The 19288-nt window shown below is 38.8% G+C and overlaps 7 protein-coding genes, 1 long non-coding RNA gene and 1 pseudogene across 12 annotated transcripts; 4 read left to right on the top strand and 5 right to left on the bottom strand.

Moving 5' to 3' along the window:
- On the top strand, positions 1 to 3950 carry LOC104780206 (WD repeat-containing protein 44-like). The gene is made up of 7 exons (XM_010504707.1): positions 1 to 2041; positions 2142 to 2232; positions 2328 to 2485; positions 2592 to 2643; positions 2738 to 2820; positions 2916 to 3009; positions 3101 to 3950. Exons 1-7 carry the CDS (start codon positions 428 to 430, stop codon positions 3712 to 3714), a joined length of 2706 nt encoding a protein of 901 aa, XP_010503009.1. The 5' UTR covers positions 1 to 427; the 3' UTR covers positions 3715 to 3950.
- LOC104780218 lies at positions 4037 to 5196 on the top strand (annotated as a pseudogene).
- On the top strand, positions 5406 to 6139 carry LOC109125084. Its single transcript, XR_002038507.1, has 3 exons — positions 5406 to 5548; positions 5627 to 5686; positions 5775 to 6139. It is a non-coding gene; the product is annotated as an uncharacterized LOC109125084 (long non-coding RNA).
- LOC104780226 (stem-specific protein TSJT1-like) lies at positions 6021 to 7223 on the bottom strand. The gene is made up of 3 exons (XM_010504731.1): positions 6926 to 7223; positions 6481 to 6845; positions 6021 to 6382 (listed from the first exon to the last, which is right to left on the bottom strand). Exons 1-3 carry the CDS (start codon positions 7129 to 7131, stop codon positions 6192 to 6194), a joined length of 762 nt encoding a protein of 253 aa, XP_010503033.1. The 5' UTR covers positions 7132 to 7223; the 3' UTR covers positions 6021 to 6191.
- Positions 8111 to 11268, bottom strand: LOC104780193 (ultraviolet-B receptor UVR8). Of its 2 annotated transcripts, XM_010504696.1 has the most exons (7): positions 11045 to 11088; positions 10219 to 10864; positions 9809 to 10018; positions 9603 to 9713; positions 9148 to 9516; positions 8952 to 9059; positions 8111 to 8609 (listed from the first exon to the last, which is right to left on the bottom strand). In XM_010504696.1, the coding sequence occupies exons 2-7, from the start codon at positions 10555 to 10557 to the stop codon at positions 8280 to 8282; spliced, it is 1467 nt and encodes a 488-aa protein (XP_010502998.1). In that variant the 5' UTR covers positions 10558 to 10864; positions 11045 to 11088; the 3' UTR covers positions 8111 to 8279. The 2 variants fall into 2 exon arrangements, with proteins under 2 accessions (XP_010502998.1, XP_010502990.1); XM_010504688.2 differs by having other exon boundaries at positions 10219 to 11268.
- LOC104780173 lies at positions 11583 to 12679 on the top strand. 2 transcript variants are annotated; one of them, XM_010504671.2, is made up of 5 exons: positions 11583 to 11729; positions 11865 to 12006; positions 12099 to 12149; positions 12256 to 12307; positions 12393 to 12679. In XM_010504671.2, the coding sequence occupies exons 2-5, from the start codon at positions 11920 to 11922 to the stop codon at positions 12533 to 12535; spliced, it is 333 nt and encodes a 110-aa protein (XP_010502973.1). In that variant the 5' UTR covers positions 11583 to 11729; positions 11865 to 11919; the 3' UTR covers positions 12536 to 12679. The 2 variants fall into 2 exon arrangements, with proteins under 2 accessions (XP_010502973.1, XP_010502979.1); XM_010504677.1 differs by lacking the exon at positions 11583 to 11729 and having other exon boundaries at positions 11918 to 12010.
- On the bottom strand, positions 12727 to 16974 carry LOC104780147 (plant intracellular Ras-group-related LRR protein 6-like). Its single transcript, XM_010504627.2, has 21 exons — positions 16767 to 16974; positions 16400 to 16463; positions 16174 to 16310; positions 16009 to 16095; positions 15820 to 15895; positions 15660 to 15734; positions 15469 to 15538; positions 15309 to 15386; positions 15147 to 15207; positions 14967 to 15045; positions 14767 to 14857; positions 14592 to 14652; positions 14423 to 14490; positions 14278 to 14348; positions 14042 to 14179; positions 13810 to 13914; positions 13602 to 13723; positions 13426 to 13522; positions 13198 to 13272; positions 13064 to 13119; positions 12727 to 12958 (listed from the first exon to the last, which is right to left on the bottom strand). The coding sequence occupies exons 1-21, from the start codon at positions 16829 to 16831 to the stop codon at positions 12883 to 12885; spliced, it is 1752 nt and encodes a 583-aa protein (XP_010502929.1). The 5' UTR covers positions 16832 to 16974; the 3' UTR covers positions 12727 to 12882.
- On the bottom strand, positions 16971 to 18337 carry LOC109124914 (protein transport protein Sec24-like CEF). Its single transcript, XM_019246470.1, has one exon. It carries the CDS (start codon positions 18244 to 18246, stop codon positions 17245 to 17247), a length of 1002 nt encoding a protein of 333 aa, XP_019102015.1. The 5' UTR covers positions 18247 to 18337; the 3' UTR covers positions 16971 to 17244.
- LOC104780156 lies at positions 18422 to 19182 on the bottom strand. 3 transcript variants are annotated; one of them, XM_010504651.2, is made up of 3 exons: positions 19076 to 19182; positions 18802 to 18984; positions 18422 to 18695 (listed from the first exon to the last, which is right to left on the bottom strand). In XM_010504651.2, the coding sequence occupies exons 2-3, from the start codon at positions 18875 to 18877 to the stop codon at positions 18592 to 18594; spliced, it is 180 nt and encodes a 59-aa protein (XP_010502953.2). In that variant the 5' UTR covers positions 18878 to 18984; positions 19076 to 19182; the 3' UTR covers positions 18422 to 18591. The 3 variants fall into 3 exon arrangements, with proteins under 3 accessions (XP_010502953.2, XP_010502938.2, XP_010502946.2); XM_010504636.2 differs by having other exon boundaries at positions 18802 to 18912; positions 19076 to 19180; XM_010504644.2 differs by having other exon boundaries at positions 18802 to 18989; positions 19076 to 19171.

Below are 19288 nucleotides of genomic sequence, written 5' to 3'. Positions count from 1 at the left end.
CCAAAAAAAAACTTATTTTTGTCAAAAAACTTCTTTTTTTTCTCCCCCTCTCTCTCTCTCTCCATTGATTTCTACACAGACATCTCTACGAACCTCTCCCCAACTCATCTCTCTCTCTTTTTGCTCTTCATCGGATCTGACTTCTTCCCGAAAACCCACAATCTGATTCTTCGAATTCTTCAAAACACGCTTAGTTCCCAAATTCTTAACTACATAACCCCCAAATCACATAACCACTTTCAAAGTTTCAATCTTTTTTTTTTTTTTTGACTTGAAGAGAGACACAACAACAAAAAAAAAAACAAATTTTTTTAAAGAATTTGCTTGAAAAAAGTTTGGGACTTTTGATTACTCTGTTTGATCAAATTCACCGGCGAAGGAATTTTCCGATGGGAATGCCTTCGCTGGCTTCAACACTACGACAACCATGAGCTACCACAACGAGGAAGCAGAGGAAGGAGGAGGAGGAGACAACAACAACGATTGCTTTTACGAGTCTCTTGATCGTTTAGCCTCTTCCTCTTCTTGCTCTTGCTCTGCTTCTAACTCTGATTACGATTCTGAATCCTCTCCTCGGATCTCCTCCTCCGCCGCTTCTCATGACCCTGAAGAAGAATCCAACGGTGTTGTTGGTGTTGGTCGCCGCCGTAGATACCCATTCCCTGTTCCTCGGTTTCCAATGGGTGCTTCGAAGTTCGATGTTTGGATCTCTGAACCTGCTTCTGTCTCCGAGAGGCGTTCCAAGCTTTTAAACCAAATGGGTCTCAGCCGTGACCCGGTTCTCTCCCGGTTAAAACCCGGCTCCAAAGAAACGGGAGCCTCCTCAGACATTTCCCGATCGATCTCTTTTAATCAGTTGGCACGCCGGGATCATGTGGAGTGTTCTGAAACTGTCGGCGGTTGTGCTTCTTGCATCGTGAGATCAAAATCCGACATTACCACTAGCCAATGTGGCGATCGTGACCGTCGATATTTGTCTCACGGTAATTCTTGTTCTTGCTCCGTCTCTAGTACTCTCTCTGTTCATCATCATTCACATTCAGAGATCAGTAGAACCAGTCCGTCATTTGTGAATTGCAGTTTGGGAGCAGGTAGTACTGATTCTTCAATGCTTTGTGAGAATTCAACTGGTTACTTGCGGTTAAATGGAGATTCTGATTGTGTATTGAGCGAGAGTGTTGTGAATGAGAATGTTGAAGCGTGTACAATTAAGGATCTTGATAATGGGAAAGAGTTTGTGGTGAATGAGATTCAAGAAGACGGTACATGGAAGAAGGTGAAGGAAGTGGGAACTGGAACACAAATGACGATGGAGGAGTTTGAGATGTGTGTTGGACATTCTCCCATTGTTCAGGAGCTTATGAGAAGACAGAACGTTGAGGATTCTGATAAGAACACGTCTAAAGAAAACGAAGACAGTGGAAATAGTAATAAGGATAATGCATCGAAGTCTAAGAAGAAAGGAAGTTGGTTTAAGAGTATTAAGAATGTTGCAAGTAGCATGACTGGTCATAGCAAAGAGAGACGAAGCAGTGATGATAGAGATACATCATCAGAGAGAGGTGGTCGGAGGTCGAGCTCTGCTACGGATGATTCTCAGGAATCTTCTTTTCACGGGCCGGAGAGAGTTAGGGTTAAACAGTATGGGAAGTCATCTAAAGAGCTCACGGCATTGTACAAGACGCAGGAGATTCAAGCGCATAACGGTTCTATTTGGAGCATTAAGTTCAGTTTGGATGGTAAATATCTTGCTAGTGCTGGTGAGGACTGTGTCATTCATATTTGGCAAGTCGTTGAGGGTGAGAAGAAGGGTGAATTGTTACTTGATAGACCGGAACTGTTGCTTTTGGCTAATAATGGGTCTCCAGAACCAACTACTATGTCACCAAGGAGAAGAGGGAGAACGTCTTTAAGCAGAAAATCATTGAGTTTAGACAACATATATGTACCAGATTCTCTTTTTGGGCTTTCGGAAAAGCCCTTTTGTTCCTTTCAGGGACATGTGGATGATGTGCTTGACCTTGCCTGGTCCAAGTCTCAGGTTAGTAAGTCAGTTTATTTTCTTGGTACTGTTTGGTAGAAATTGATTGGTAGAGAAGATCTAAGAGTAAACAAGCTTTTTCTGTTACTTGTTTCCTCAGCATTTACTTTCTTCATCAATGGATAAGACAGTTCGTTTGTGGCACTTGTCCAGTCAGACTTGCTTGAAAGTATTTTCGCACAGTGATTACGGTTAGTAGGGTTCTCCGCCAGCTGCATTTTATTTTTCTGTCTTTTGGTACTTGTCAAACTAACAATGTGTGTGTTTTGCTTATTGGTTGGAACAGTGACTTGCATTCAATTTAATCCGGTCGATGATAGATACTTCATCAGTGGATCCTTAGATGCAAAAGTTCGTGTCTGGAGCATACCAGATCGACAAGTAGTTGACTGGTATGATCTTCATGAGATGGTCACTTCTGCTTGCTACACTCCAGACGGCCAGGTACACTAAATTTACCTAGTTAATAGTTATTATTTAAAGTCAGTTTTTACCGCATCTCGTGAAGCATCTTTAAAGAGTTTTTCTATCTTTCTATTTGAATTTGAAGGGCGCTTTGGTTGGTTCATACAAAGGTAGCTGTCGCATGTACAGTGCATCAGGTAGTGATGAAGTTTCTTGCTGAGTTTTTGTATCGCTTTTCTTTCTGCTATTTCTTGTGCTTTAACACTAAGTAATATTTATCTTTTTTTTCAGATAACAAGCTGCAACAGAAAAGCCAGATAAATTTACAGAACAAGAAGAAGAAAGCTCATCACAAAAAAATAACTGGTTTCCAGGTAAGGAAAAAATCACTTCTTCTGGAGCAAAATACGAAGGCGTTGTTCTTGATGGCTCTAAAAGTTGCTTGCTTTGTCTCATTTCAATACCTTAGTTTGTGCCTGGGAGCTCATCTGAAGTGCTTGTCACATCTTCCGATTCACGGATCCGCGTTGTTGATGGAACTGATCTAGTTAACAAACTTAAAGGTAAGCAAACAAAACAGTAACCTTTTTAAAAAATATCAAGCTTTGTCATTCGCTAGCCAAAGTATCGATCTTTTCTGTTTTCGTTTGGCAGGGTTTCGGAATACAAGCAGCCAGATCTCTGCCTCAATCACAGCAGATGGGAAATACGTTGTTTCAGCGAGCGAGGACTCGCATGTGTACATATGGAAGTACGAGTCCCCTGCTTCTCGACCAAGCAAGACTAATAACAACAAGAACGTGGCGGTTACAAACTCTTACGAGCATTTCCATAGCCAAGACGTCTCTGCAGCCATCTCATGGCCCGGAATGGCCTCAACAGAAAACTGGGGAACCCAAAACAGAGCCGTCGGGTTTAATAACGGAAACACCAATAATTTGGACAATGTCTCCACAGCTAACCATCCTCGTACACCGGTAGAACAGCCTGGGACTCTGGACCGAGGAACCAGTCCACGAAACGGGATCATATCGAGCGCAACAAACGGATACTTTTTCGATAGAATGTCAGCGACTTGGCCTGAAGAGAAACTGTTGTTTGCAAGGAACCGAAGTGGGAATCGTCTGAGTACGGATTTATCGTCAAATGGAGTGGCTGGGGGAAACTCAGGGAATGTATCAGCTTCTTGGGGAATGGTGATTGTTACTGCAGGTCTCAGAGGAGAGATACGAACATTTCAGAACTTTGGTTTGCCCATTCGGATTTGATATAAAGTGTACAGAGTGAATCGAGTGAGGTTTGTATGATTTTTTTAGCGAGCTTTTTTTTTTGTTTTTCTTTTTCTATTCTTGCATTACAGAATCGTTTCCAGGAAAATGGAGAAAAAAAAAGAGGGAAAGAAACTATACTGATCATTGTAGAGAGTTACAGACACGAACAGAGAGAGACATGTTTATTGATTTTGGAAATAGAAACAGAGGAAAAAAAAAAAAAATCTTTTGCATCTCTCTGTGAAAGCTCAAGTCGGCCCATTTACGTTCCTTACAAAACTACGAAACGTTGTTCGTTTGTGTTGTGAAATTAGTTAAAGCATCTCACTTACTTAGGTTGTTGAGTTTGATACTATGAAGAAGAGGAAGCATAGAGAGAGTGAAGCGTTGGCACCGGTGAAGGAGAATGATTCTGCTCCCGAGAGACCTAAAAGGACACTCTTGGGTTGGAAAGATAAGAATGACGACGCTGAGAAATCTAAACCAGCGTCTGCGTCTGGATTCAGGAATAAAGAGAAGGTTCTAGTTACTTGTTCACGTCGGATCAGTTTCAGGTGAGGCGTGTTGAAATTTTACTTTAAAGGTTTTTATTTGGTTTCAATGGTGGAGCAATCATGGGAGTAAACTTTGTTTTAATTCAGTTGGAAGGTATCAGCATTTGATGTTGAACATGGTGTCACTTCTGCCTCACTGTAAGAAGGATAGTAAGGTAGAAGCTAAGAGTAGTAAAGGCGCCACTCTAAATGAGCTTGTCGAGCTTAAGGGATCTTCGTCCTGTTTGTTTTTCGAGGTAAATTTTCAATCTTTTTAATACCTTTCAGAAAATTCAGAATCAGTTGCTCTTCTATGGTCTTATCTTTCATTTATGTGTTGATATGATCATTTGGTAAACCGGTTATGCTTTAGAAGATAGGTGAAACCATAGAATTGATGAATCCCTTTTTCTGGTTCAAAGGGTTCTTTAGTCTCTCTGCTTTAAATGTCAGCATGCCTGGATTTGTTTTAAATGTACAGTCTCTGGAGTATAAAACTGCGGCATCAGTGTCTTGTTGATATCTTCCAAGACACTGAAGTTGTTATGTGTTTATTTTGTTTTCGTTTTTAGTGTAGAAAGCATAAAGATCTTTACTTGTGGATGGTCAAGTCCCCAAGTGGACCCTCCGTTAAGTTCTTGGTTAAGGCTGGTAATGTCTCCAGCTCCTCTTATTTAGTTCCAACATGTGTGCCCGCAGCTGGTCGATCTGATCATTACTTTGTGTAAAATTGATCAACATGTATCGTGTTCTGTCTCTGAGTTGTTTTATATTTTGGTGAAGTTCACACAATGGAGGAGATGAAACTCACTGGAAATCATCTGAAAGGTTCTCGCCCACTTTTGACATTCTCATCCAATTTTTTGATAAAGATGCACACTGGAAACTTTCTCAAAGAGATGTCAGGTTTATTCCCGTTTTCATTCTCCCTTTGAATTGTGGATGAACCTTTTATAGTACCTGTTAGTTTTGTTTATATCTTGGAACAATTTAGTGAGTTTTGTGTTCGCTTCCAGATTTTTGGAATTCCCAAGGAACACAGGAAGTCTAAACCTTACCATGACCATGTGTTTGTTTTCTCCATCATTGATGACCATATATGGTTCCGTAATTATCAGGTAGGTTGATAAGTAAGCATCTCAGAAACCAACTGGTCTCACTTCATTTTACTTTGGAAACTTTTAGATTAATTTAGCCAAGGTCTGTTTTTTTTCCTTCTTCATTGCAAGATATCGGTACCTCATAACGAGTCAGACAAGATTGCACGAGGCGGTCTTGACAAAATGACCCTTATTGAGGTTGACCATCATTTTAAAGCTAATTTGCGTAGTTCTTATGAATTAGTTTTTGAATGGAATAAAAATCTGATGACACAGGTTGGTGATTGGTCCAAGGTTTTGTTTAAATCCAACCCATTCTACGTATCTCGAAACCAGGTACTGGGTGAGAGAGATTACGTTGCATAATATGATTTTTCTGTCCAAGTTCTTATTTTTTTTCTTTCAATTTCCTTCTTTTTTTAAGATTCGAGCTTTGGAGAAAAGAAATAAAGCTGGGAAAATTTGCTAAGAAGATCAAAGCAACAACGAGGAGAAAAATGCATGAGCTCGCAAACCCATTGGAGCCTGATGAATTTGCTGAGATAAAACTTTTGTTTTGTTGTAGTTGTTATAAACTTCTAAATTCACAGAATCAACACAATTTTGTCTTTACTCCCATTTTAATCGATAAAAAGATGAGATTCTTTTCTTACATATTAACAACACAGAGTTATGCAAGTAAAGACTGGATCTTTATTCTCTTTGCGATGTTCAAGAAGAAGCAAAGCAATTTGATATCTTAATCGTCGTCATAGGGCTAATTACATAAACAAGAGTACGTAAAAAAAAGAACAGAGCAAGAAATGAAAAAAAAGAGTTACGATTAAAAGCATAATTAAGTTTAACGAGAATTAGCCAGCGCCCAGTTAGCCTCACTTCCTCTTCTAGGGATACCATTGACCTTAGAACAAGCATCAACTTTGAAATTAGCTCCACATAAAACACCTTCACTATCAATCCTCGCCATTGCCTTCATCTTATTAGTGGGATGTTCAAAGCTCTTAAGCCCTGTCTCACTGTGAAACATACACCCTGCATAAACAACAAACACACAAACCCATCAGACTTCAAGATCTCAACTCAAAAATTTCTTTCTTTAAAACTATATGGTGATTAAAAAAAAATCTAACCATTAGGGAAAGGAGCAAATGATTTAGCACATCCTTGCTTAATGATCTCAAGATCATCAGACATGACAACAGATCCGTCTCCAGAGATCCCCCAGTAGAGACTCTCTCCTCCATCAGAACTCAGAGCTGAGAAAACAGAGGAGTTTTGGGAATCGTAGACAACGAAAGCAAAGCTTCCATCTAGACCTCTAAGAACTTGATCAGCTGGGTAAGGACCACGATCACGAAGTGTTCGGTAAGCTTCGATCACAAACATAGCCTCGTCAGAGTTCTTCCCAGACAAACCGTATTGTCGGTTCAAGTTACAGAGGTTGTTCAATCTCCCAAGAAACATACAGTAAATCCCATCTAGTCCACAGAACAACCTGAGAAAGAAAAAAACAACAGATTTTAAGAATCTATGAATTGGGGTTTAAGAGTTTGATATATTTGTATATATACAAACCTCTGGCGAAGAGAAGTTTCTTGGCGAGCGTAAGCTAAGACGGCGGATCCAGCGAAGTTCATGGAGAAAGCTGAGTCTTGGTGACGAGAGAGGAAGTCGGAGAGAGTTTCTACGGGAAGTTTAGGGGTTTTGCCGGAGAACTGAGACGCCGGACTGTTGAGCTCCTCCGGTGGGTGAGCAAAGGCTTTCTGAAATATAGCCAACATTTTTTTTTTCTTTTCTTTTTGAGTTTCTTTGTTTCTGTGTTTGTTTCTTTGAGATTATCAAATGAAATGTTAATATCTTTGGTGAAGACAGTGGAGGTGTTATTTATACGAGAGAGAGATTATTACACAGACACGAGTTCCTGACTTGGATATTTTTGAGATAAGACTGACATGTCTGACGTGTTCTTATCCGTTTCTTTGTTTTGTTTTTAAAGTCTATAATTATCTCTTTTTTTTTTAATAAATCTGGTAGGTTAATAAACAAATTTGGGGGAATCCAACGGTGATTACTGATTATATATTTTTATTATGACGAGTAAATCTTGTAAATGATATGATTTATTTAACGTGCCACGTTAGGAAAAGTATGATTCCTTTTTCTTTCTTTTTTTTGTCAAGTTGAAAAAAGTGATAGGATCTTTTCCTTTTTTTTTGACAACGAAAGATTAGTTGTATGATTGTATGATATTTTCTTTATCTTTCAACAGAATCATAATGATCTTTTGAATATCACAATATTTATGGTGTATCGGATATTAAGGATATGTATAAATGCAGTAAACTTTTAGGATATTTTATTTTGGTAATTAGCATTTTCAGCTATCATTTTTCATTTTATCATATTTTTATTAGTATCTATCAATTTATGATCTTTCAACAAATAGAATCAATTTATGATCAATTTAATTCAATTTGATTTTGAAGTTGTATGTACGCAGTATGTCGAGACTTGTTCATTGGCCAAGATGAAGAACAAAAAAAAAAAAAAGCTACAATCTACAGTTCTCTACCAAAATGGTGTACCTCCATATCTGAGGCATCGTGAATCGCAATACTAAGAATGTTTTGGCATCAATACTGTTTTTACTAGGAGATGTGATACTATGAATATTTCATGAATGCATCGATAAAGAACTTGCTAATGGTAGTGATGACTGATGAGATTGCAAAATGAGTATTACATCTTAAAGAAGGATAGTAAGGTAGTAAGGAAGGTGATCCGGATTTATCTTATATTACTCTCACAACTCGAAAAATCAAACAGATACAAATCATACAAGTAAAAATCATACAAGTTGTTTACACTAACCGTTAAATCCAATCTGAATCTTGTTCATACAAACAGGGTTACACATCTACCTTTTTTATCAACAAAGCCTGCTACGAGAACGGCCACAATGGAGAAAGATTTCGGTTGGTTCTAAGCAGCCTCGGAGTGAGTCGTGACCAAGCTGAGCTCTTTCGTTATCTCCAAACCCAAATATACGACCACGTTGAGTGACCACAATGGTGTGATACAAACCGGTGCTAACTTGAGATACACGGTGTGGTTTCAGACACTCCAATATTCTTGGCCTCAACACTTTGTCTGAAACTCCTCTGTCCGGGAACCCAAGGCTTCCAAACCCCATCCACCCAAATCCATACAATAATCCACCTTCCACCAAAACAAAAGTCTTCCTTTTTCTTGCACACACCTGCAAGAAAAAAGCAGAGTCATGATTAGGGCTGTCTAAATCCGGTTTAACTAATCCTGAACTAATTAAAACTCCGTACCTTTACAAACAAACACAAAAACATTCAGCTACATTCTTCTTTACCAAAACTGAATGTAACTTTAATTTATATTGAAAATCCTTTAGTCTAAAATACTTTGTGTTTGTGCTATAAACAGATCCCAACCCAAGTTTTGATTCTACTTAAACTGACCACTTATTAGTTCTTAGAGACCGCTCAAGATCTTAGGGAATACATGAACAAGGTGTAAAGGGATCATTATCTCATTAACTGAGATGGAACTGATGGGAGAAGAATCTGACCTGGACAGCAAGGCAATTCTTGAGATTGACCAAAACTTGAGGAGTGATCTTGTCGTTTTCATCTCCATGGCCTAGAGCACCGCAGTAACCTTTACCCCATGTGTAGACCTAAGTTTCAGAAAGATTAATCAGAACAAGATTTCTTCTGATTTCTGAGACCAAATAGAGACAAAAACAATGAAAACAAAGAACTTACACGGCCATTGGAATCAAGTGCCACAGCGTGTTCATCGCCTGCAGAGACACGGATTATATGAATGCCTTTTCTTTTAAAAGCCTGAATTACACGCGGCTGGAGCTCGTCCTGTTGCTCTCCATGACCAAGGCAGAAATTAGAACCAGAGCCAAACGAGTAAACTGAGCCATCCTCTGTTACAGCTAAAACATAGCTGGGTCCAGCTGCGATTTGCACCACAGGGCCAATGCTTTTAAGAAACTCAACAACTTTGGGTACTGGTCTGTCCACGGTATCGCCATGACCAAGCTGCCCATGAGTATTTGATCCACAAGTATACACACGCCCTTCCCTTGATAGAAACACAGTGAAGTGAAGCCCAGCAGCCACCTGGTATGGAAGATGAGTTTGTCAATGTTCGATAAACTCAATTTAGAAAATCAATTCATCTTAGATAGGGTTGGTATCAGTTTTACCTGCTTACAAGGAGTCCCCTTCAAAGCCACAACAAGCTTAGGCCTAAATATTGGACGGCTAGTATCTAAATGACCACAGCAGTGCGATGAATTATCCCCACATGTGAGAACCTGTGTCAGATTTCAAATAGATTTATTGGTAAGTAATTATGACAAGCGACAATATACTCATAGGATAGGTTTTAAGTGAAAGAGAAGCTACCAACCTCTCCAGATTGCAATACGAAAGCAGAATGGTTCTGTGTAGCTGAGACTTGAGCCACTTGAGCAGGGAAAGGAAACTCTATAGGCGTAAATGCTACGCATTGAGTAGTTTCAGGGCCATGAGCAAGAACACCAGACAAACTTACACCACAAGAATAAACCTTTGAGTTGTTGATTAGCAAAGTGTGATACTTTCCTGTTGCAATTTGCATCTGCAGAGAGAATGAAAGAAATGCATTTGAGACTTCTAAACCAAATTAATCAAGAATCAACACAAAATGTTCAGCTATATTCCTAATACTTAAAGAGATGTTCTTCACAGCAACTTCACAAAGCTACGTAACACTACTGTCTATATAAAATGAAATATTCACCGATAGAAGCAAAGACAAAAAGGCAAATGAAATCGTACGTTGCCTTGAGAGGTTTCAACCATATCTGAGGATTGCTCAACTGATTGTAAGAAACTCAAAAGCCGCTTCCAGTTTCCCTCACAATTGGCAAAGAGCTCTTTCTGTGTAGTCAAACCCATTCCAACATAGACAGGATGCACAGAGCAAAGCTGAGACGCCGCGTAATCAGCTAATGATCTGAATTTCAAAGGGTAGAAACCATGGCTCCCTCCGAAAACCTTAGAGGTCAATTCCAAGCTAAGTAGATCAACCGCACTAAGCCGCCCAGAGGTCAACACCTCCAAGATCAAATGAGAAGGAAGATCCTCGAACGAAATCAACCAGTTCCGGTCAGCCATTTCCTTAATCTCCAAGAACAGAGTATTCAAGATGACCTAATTCGAAACTAAAAAAGGACGAGACTTTGGGGTGGATTCAAGCGAAAAGGTCAGATTTTTAGACGGAATCTGGAGCAATTGAAGTAGCGTATGAAGAAGACGTTGGATGGTAGAAAGAGATATGAAATCGAATAGGGAAAAGGAGTTATAGATGAGAATCTCGCAGTTGGTCGTCTATTCGAAGATCGGAAACTAATCATGAGAAGGGGTCGTCAGATCGAAATGAATCAATCCACCGAACACACACGCCAGTTTCTTCGGAATTCGACTGTAAACCCAGAACAGAACAATCGAATTAAACAAAAACCCCAAAAAAAAGGAAAAAACTTTCGATTGAAAATAGCGTAGAATTGAAATCGCAAAATAGGGTTTTTGGGACGAGAAGATCGAGAGGAAGAAGAAGAAGAGAAGAGGTGTTTAGTAGTGGTGACTGGTGATAGATCCTTACCTGGAAAGCAAAAGCTCTTGACTTTTTTTTTTCCCGGTGCCCACTTTAAAAACAAATGAAACCAAAAAAGTCTTTAAAAAGGAGCTTTATTAATATAAGAAAAATGGTGAAAGACGTGTGAAGAAGAATGAGTAGTGTGGAAAGTTCAATTATCTTGCTTCTTAAGCTTCTTTTGTGGCGATTCTTCCTCTCTGTTTTGCAGAATCTGTTGACACTCTCTGTTTCGTTTGCTTTGTCTCGATATTATATTTAGGTGTACAAATTATAAATAGGTAACTTGTTAATTTGCATAATTATTTCCGGTTTGCTAGTAACATCTTAGGAAAGTCACGTTTTGATTGAATAATTTGTTTTCCGGTTTCACAAAATTCTCCGGTTTAACTTTAATTTTAGACCTAAAGACTGTTGTGGTTTGCGTTCTTGACACGTGGAAGACTGGATTACACTCACGCAAAATAATGGGCTTTTAGGTTTAAAGGCCCAATAATGAAACTGACTTGTTGTTAGTTGTAAAACAGAGCCAATTAATTATTTTACACAGAAGAAGAAGAAGAAGAACCGATTTGATAACACGAATCGTTCTTCCTCTTTTAATCTTGCTTGGTTTGTTCTTCATTTACCATCTCACTTTTACTTACGGGGTTTTCGTATTTGCTCGAACGATTTAAGTGGAAAAAAGAAAGAGGTGAGCCATAACTCTCAACATTAATTTCTTGTTTAGGAGATGTTAAGAATTGTAATTTCTTGAATCTAAATCATTGGCTTAGGTGGATTCTTTGTGTTCTTCTTCTTCTTCACCCTGATAAACAAAATGATACAGGAGAGAGAGAGAGAGAGAGAGAGAGAGAGAGAGAGAGAGAGAGAGAGAGTCAGAGATGGAGGACGAGGAATATGTTATGATTGATCTTGATGACGTTTCAAGGCACATTGACATTCCAGCAGATGCTCCTTACACTTTATCAGTTAGTTAGTTCAATCCTAATTCTTTAATTTGTTAGCTATCTGTGCTGTTGCATTGCTTTTTTTTTATCAGACATTGTTTGTATCCTCTCAGGGTTTGGATACTTTGAATCCGGTATTGACCATTGATGGCAAAATCAAGCTGGTAAGTCCGAGAGTTGCAATTCAAAAGTTTTTCTAACTTCAGTCTGTTACTCTTTTGCTTAAACCATTCATTCTCTTAATCGTGTTAGATTTGATGATTCTCTCAGGTTGGAGAATATCTTGAAACGATTGGTACATGCCTTGCTTTCTCTGAAAAGGGTTAGTTTTCACTTCTTCCTCTTTGTCCCTTCTACTTGTGCTGGTTTTGAGTTGCGGTTTCTTCATTTCGTTGATTTTTTTGCAGAAGAAGTTTCAGCAAGTGAAGACCAGATGCCACAGAAGAAGATAGTTGAACCTGTTGCAAAACTCCACAAGATTCTTAAGTTTAGGTTAGCAGCAGCATTAGACAATGAAGATGGAGGAGACACGAAAACAAACAATTTGTAAAAGACCTGCGTATTTCTTCAAGATTGCATCGGGCCAATCTTTGATCTTGTTCCTTGACAAAAAATCAGACTTTGCAAAATTTCAAAGACCATATGACAAATGTGGAAACTGTTAGCCAAAGGCACATGTAGCATCTTCCATTCTTCCTTTTTTACTGAAGCAGTAACTTTTTCGGCCCAAATACATCAAAAAGATAAATCAATCTGGTATTGTTTCACAAATAGTAAAATCTCTTACACAAAGAACGACACAAGCATCTCTCATCAATAAAATTCAGTCTGGTGTTGTTTCACGCAAAATGTTACAAACAACAACATATATAGGTATTGATGTAAATGTTGTACAAGCTACTGATCTGGAAGTCTGTCTTTCAGGTAGTTCAACACAGCTTTTGTTCCTCTTTCTAGAATTGGCCTCCTGATGCTGTTTTAAGAATGTTGGTGGAAAAAAAGATATCAATCAAATCTGGTATGATACTGTTTTAACTTTTTTATTAATGTGTCAGTTTTTATGAATTACAAGAAATACCTTCTTAATGGGTTCCCGTCAAGTCGTAGAACCTCAAGTGTAGGCTCAAGCAAACCCTAAGGAACAATACAGGACTCTTATTACACATTATACATTTCTATATGTTTCAGTTAAGAAAAGCAACAGAGACTTACCAGTTCTGGAGGAAGACTTGAAATGTTGTTGTTTGATATGTCCAGATGTTTGAGTGAAGTCATTTTCTTGATACCCTGAATGGAAAAACCAGATACAATGCATCAGGATTACGTGAAGACTTTAGTTGACTAGCTGATTTCTGCCAGGTTACACTAAATTCCAATCACAGATTCAGCAGCTACTCTACAGTAAAAACCACAAAGTAGAGCACATAGCCATATAATTACCTTGGGAATCGATTGAAGTGAATTCTGGTTCAAGTCAAGGATAAGCAGGTTAGATAAGTTGAGGATATCTTCAGGGACTTCAGATAGCTGGATTCGACTGTCAAGTCAAATATAAGGTAAGGAATCTTAAACCAGTGAATGATGGACGATGGATAATATAAAGTATAATAACCAACCTCAAATAAAGCTCTTGCAGTTGTGGCAAGTGGCAAAACTTAGGAGGCTCTCTGAAAACTGCATTACCACTTAGGTCTAGAATCTGAAGCCCAGAGACTGCTTGAAACCCATCCAGTGGAATCTTACGAGCAAATAAAAAAATGTGATGCATTAGCTCTTGGTGGAAGCTATAATCAACTCTTTACATATTATTCTATTTGAACATACTTGCTTCAGGGGATTATTATCCAACTTCAAGCACACAAGATTGGGAAGTGACTTCAAGATCGCACCTGGCCAATCTTTAATCTTGTTCCGTGACAAAATCAAAGTCTGCGATTGCAAATATAATATGAGTTCAATAACAATAACTCATAGATCTTTATGTAGCTAAGGGATATGTAGCATCTTTTTTGTATATTTAAGAAGAATATATATGGGAAACCGGAAACCCTATTACCTGAAGGGAAACAGATGAAGAAAGTTGAGCAGGCAATTCCTCGATAGAGTTTTTAGAAAGATTAACTTTCGTGATCTCACCAGATTCCCAAACTTCTGAAGGGACAGCACTCAAGTTGAGACCTTCCAGAGAAAGTTCCTGAGTTTTGTGCAATCAAATAAGATAATAATTTCCTGTTTCTATTAAGGACATGGAATTCTTAACACAATGGTGCTCAAATCTGTGGTTTCACTTACCTTCGAAGAAATGGACATACGAGCTGCTGAAGCAATTACATTTTCCTTTGTTGGAGTGCTTGCACTAGTTTCTATAATTGGAAACCATTTACAGTTAGCCCTGACCACTTAGATGAGAGAGAAAGAGGGATGTTGACCAAAGTACCTTCACTATTAGAAAGGCGGCTCCTAAGATACTTCAATAGAGCAGCTGTAGGACCATTTACTAATGAGCTGGAGAGCAAAGAAAATAAAGAATTATTGGCCTCTTCAAGTAGCAATTCAATTAAGACCAGGCAATCAAGAAACCAAACAGAGACAGAGTAAAATGAAACCTTCTAAGGGTTCTCAAAGGATTGCCAACAAGCACAAGCTTTCTCAGAGTAGTCATGTTTCCTATAAATGTGAGGACAAGAAGTTTAATGCTAATAGCGATTCTTATGATGCCATATGTAAAATTATTAGCAAACAGAGGATGCAGAAATGGTTAGTGCTGTTTGTTAATCATACCGAGGTCAGGATGCAATCCTGTCAATGAATTATTTGAAAGATCTAGGTACGACAGATTCAATTTACATGCGCCAACTGGATATTCCTTGAGCTGAAAAATTGGCAGAAAGCACAAGTGTGTAGACCATTAATTATAAGGTTTCAATATATATATAAAGAATGTCTGAAAACAATATCCATCAAATAAATGAGCACAATACCTGATTAGAACGAAGATCCAATGTTCCTAGACGTGATAGATCTCCAATCTCTGCTGGTAATGTTGATAGCGAGTTCATTCTGGAATTACGTACAGAAAGAAGAATGTCACTTGTCAAAGTATCTAACTAGATTCCATGTATTTCCAAACAATCTTTCTGAATCATATAGTAGAGAACTACCCCATATAGAACTCCACAAGAGAGGAGCAACCGCCTATGGATGGTGGGACAGAAGAGATTTCTGCATGAATCAAATATGTAAACAATTCAACGACTACATAGAAGAAATAAGTTCGGAACAAATGGTATGGCAGAAATAGTATCTTCTAAGTTTACACTTACTGTTCTGATGAAGGTCAAGCCGGATAAGACGTGAAAGGCTTCCTATATTTGGTGGCAGACTACCCAACATATTCTTAGCTGCAGTAGGAATAGAAATGAAAGTGTGTCCCAGAATCTTTCAATATATAAGAAACGCAAAAGAAAAATTGAATATCATTACATGCATTAAGTTCTGTAAGCATGGTCCATGATGCTATGTGCTTCTCAGAGAGAACTGTGAGCTTGTTTCCCTGCAATAGGTTTAAGATACATTGGTAAATAATCTTGCTTTACCCAAGCATAGCCTTGAAAGAAGAAAAAAGAAATGCGAAGTAGCCACTTTAGACTCTAGGAAGAAATCTACACAAATACCTCCAGATCCAGTTTAGATAATTTCGAACAGTTCACCATGTCTTCTGACAGACTGGAAATTTGATTATTTGAGGCCTGTGGATAACAATAAGCACAATCATTTCCATGGAAGAAGAAGTAAACAAAAAAATCAACTGATACAGAAGCAACATAGAACAACCTTCAAATCGGATAAGTCTAAACATCTTCCAAGAGATTCTGGCAATTCTTTAAGCCGATTGCTTGAACAGTCAAGCCTAAAGCAATAACAAGGAGTTTAATCAATTATGAACTGTGTGGGTTTAATGAGCCCAATGCCCTAATTTTAAGTCGAACCACAGAAGTTTATGCCAGGATGGAGATAACCTACTTGACAAGAGAAACTGCTGAACCAATTTGCTCAGGAAGTTCTGATATTGAGTTGAAGGACACATCCAACGACTTCATTGCTGTAAGCCTATGAATAAGTTAAGAGAACAAACATTATCAAGCTGAACAGAGTGGAACCCGACTACAAAGATCCAGAAATACTTACTCCCCAATAGCTGCTGGAAGTTCAGACAGTTTATTGTGACTGACATTTAGCACAACCAAACAGGCAAGGTTCTTAAGATCTTCCCTTAAAACCTCAATGTCGTTATGTGCCAAAATTAACTTCTGCAAATCAACAGCCTGCCAAATGGGGACATTTATCCAGTCAAGAATCTGATCACAGAACAATGCATTACAAAATACTTCAAAAATCGAGAAAAGCTAATCACCTCCCACCAGTTTTCTCCTTCCCCTGTCGTTTCCAGACATTGATACACCTCAGAAGGTACATCCCTGTAACATTGAATCCCAAATCAGTAAACAGTACTGTAAGCAAAGACTATGCATCTCATAAACAATGGGATCTCGTGAGAAAAAGTCGAGCTTATTCTAAGCAATAGGATCAAAACCTCGAAACTTGACTGAGTCCCGATCAAGAGATGATGTTCACATTCTAAACCCATTTCGAAAAACTAAAACAAACTTTGAAAAATCGAAACTTTCTCGCAGTCAAAACAACTAATCTTACAGAAAAAATCTGAAATTTCAATCCAATCCAAAAAAGGAAAAAGGTTGATGAAATTTAATGGATCTTACTTGAGAGATCGATTGGAAAGATTCAGCGAACCGGATGTTCGAGCGGCCTTCAGAATCCGATCCATTAACACAGAAAGATCTCTCTCACTTCGTCGCTCTTCTTCTTCTTCTCTGTCGTTTTGATCGGAGATGATATGTGTTATTACAGTACCACTCTCTTCTTTCGGAAAGTTTAATGCTTTACGAAAAATTTATCTCTTTTGATTTCATTTAAAACCGGATTTGTGGGCCTTTTTATTAGATTTAAAACTCGTTGATGGCTACAGCCAATGGAAATACAAGTAACAGTATCAGTTGGCTAATTCTCAATCAATATCTGTTGAGTAACTTGATCTTAAATAGTTTTCCCTTATTTAAGTTTACTTGGGGGCAGTAAAATTGTCTTATTCAACTTTATGTGAAGGAAGATTTTATCAAACCAAAATAGATTTCATTATGAGTGATTTATTAGACTGGTGTTTCATGGGACACTTGAAGCTTAGGCATGCATCTCCGATGAAGTGGGAGCAAGAGCTTCTGTCATGGTTCCTTTGTCTGACATGTGCTTGTCTTGACCTGAAGTGAAAGGTGGACAATGAGGACAGTTTGGTGGGTTATAGTAGTGTGGTGGGTTTGGCTTGCAGCCACCGGTTTGGCAGCCAGGAACACCGTAACCAGGAGCACCGTAACCAGGAACTGTTACTCCTGGAATCACAAACCCGGGAATCTGTGCCCCTGGAACCACTATGGGAGGGATTGTTGTGCCTGGAACAACTACACCGGGTGCACCACTAGAGCCCTGTCCAATACCGATACCAATCCCTTCACCTGGAGCTCCCGTTACAGGACCACAATTGGGTTGGCCAGACCCAGACCCTATTCCTTCTCCAATGCCAATACCTGAACCACCACCAGACCCTATTCCTTCTCCAAAGCCACTGCCTCCACTAGAGCCAATTCCTTCCCCAAAGCCACTGCCTCCACTGCCATAACCAACACCATAGCCAACACCAGAGCCACCACTTCCATATCCTCTACCTACACCATACCCCATAGGCTTAACTACGTGGTCAGGTTCGTCCGGTTCATTCGCCATGGTCTGCATTATCTGCTTAGGCTTAACTACGTGGTCAGGTTCTTCCGGTTCACTCGCCATGGGTTGCATCATCTGATTAGGTTTAACTACGTGGTCAGGTTCCGGTGGGTCACCTGCTTCACTCGCCATGGTCTGCATTATCTGATTAGGCTTAACTACTTGGTCAGGATCATGATAATCCGGTGGGTCACCTAGTTCACTCGCCATGGTCTGCATTATCTGATCAGGCTTGACTTTGTGGTCAGGTTGTAGCACATCCATCCCAGGCTTCATTACATAGTGTAGATCTAGCTTGCTTGGCTCCATCATAGGGAGATCCTTGAGAATCCTGCGTGCGAAAGTTGAACTGAAAAAGCAAAGTAAGAGGACGAACCCAAAGCATTTGCCTTGGCGTCCCTGTGCCATTATTATTTCTTATGTAATAAACTGATCCTGCTGTACATTTCGGATAAATGATCCCTAATGCTAATATATATAGGAGGGGAGACTTTTACGTAAGAGAATACACATCCCAGTAAACGCAAGATGCCTTGCTGAAAATGCGCAATTAAAAAATCGATTCACAAACATAGCATGACAGTGAGAAAGAAAGAACCTTTTTTTTCCACAACAACACAAATTGTATGTTTTAGCAACTTCACCTTATTACGATTATTTGCAAACCAGAAACTACATCAACACAATCTTTGAAGAAGAAGAAGTCATTATAACAAAAAAACACTCAAGTGAGCACTACTTAAGTAGATAGATTTAGACACTATCACCATCACCTTGTGATTCTGCAGCTCTCAAACCTTCAGCCATAGCACGAGCCCTGTTCTGAGTTTGTCTCTCTACAGCAACCATGTATAAACCTACACATTTATGGGATTAAATAAGCAAAAAGGGTATCACAGAGAAACAAAAAGCTCACGAATTTGAGAAACAAAACATCTGAAATCTCTAAGAAACGATCATTACCAATGGCACTGCCGATTGCACAACCCCATAGAATCCTCATTGACCACTTATCGGTGATAATTCCTCTCGATCCCATACTTTTATCTCAGCAATCAAAGCTATTTTTAACCACTGAAACTCAAATTGATGATTCCAAAAACAGCCAAATCAAACTCGAAATCCTGAAGATTTTAGAGATAAACCCTATTCTATGAAAGAAGAAATGAGAGTAAGAACAAAAATTTGGTAGCGTAGATCAAGGAACTGTTGATGAGCATAAGGAGTGTGAGCTTACCAGAAATGAGTCGGTGATCGGAAGATTGAGAATCGAGATAATGACTGGTGAGACTTGAGAGGAAGAAGAAGAAAGAAGGAGGACTGAATAAAAGAAACGGGCTAATTTGTAAAATAATAAAAAAAGGAGTGCTATTTTGGTAAACAAACTTATGGAGGGATTAGTCAACAATAAATGAAACTTGATGAATAGTCTTTCAAGTTTCAAAAATCA

This window comes from Camelina sativa, chromosome 1 (assembly GCF_000633955.1).
Source record: "Camelina sativa cultivar DH55 chromosome 1, Cs, whole genome shotgun sequence".
Lineage (NCBI taxonomy): Eukaryota > Viridiplantae > Streptophyta > Magnoliopsida > Brassicales > Brassicaceae > Camelina > Camelina sativa.
This window is presented reverse-complemented; position numbering and strand designations above follow the sequence as displayed.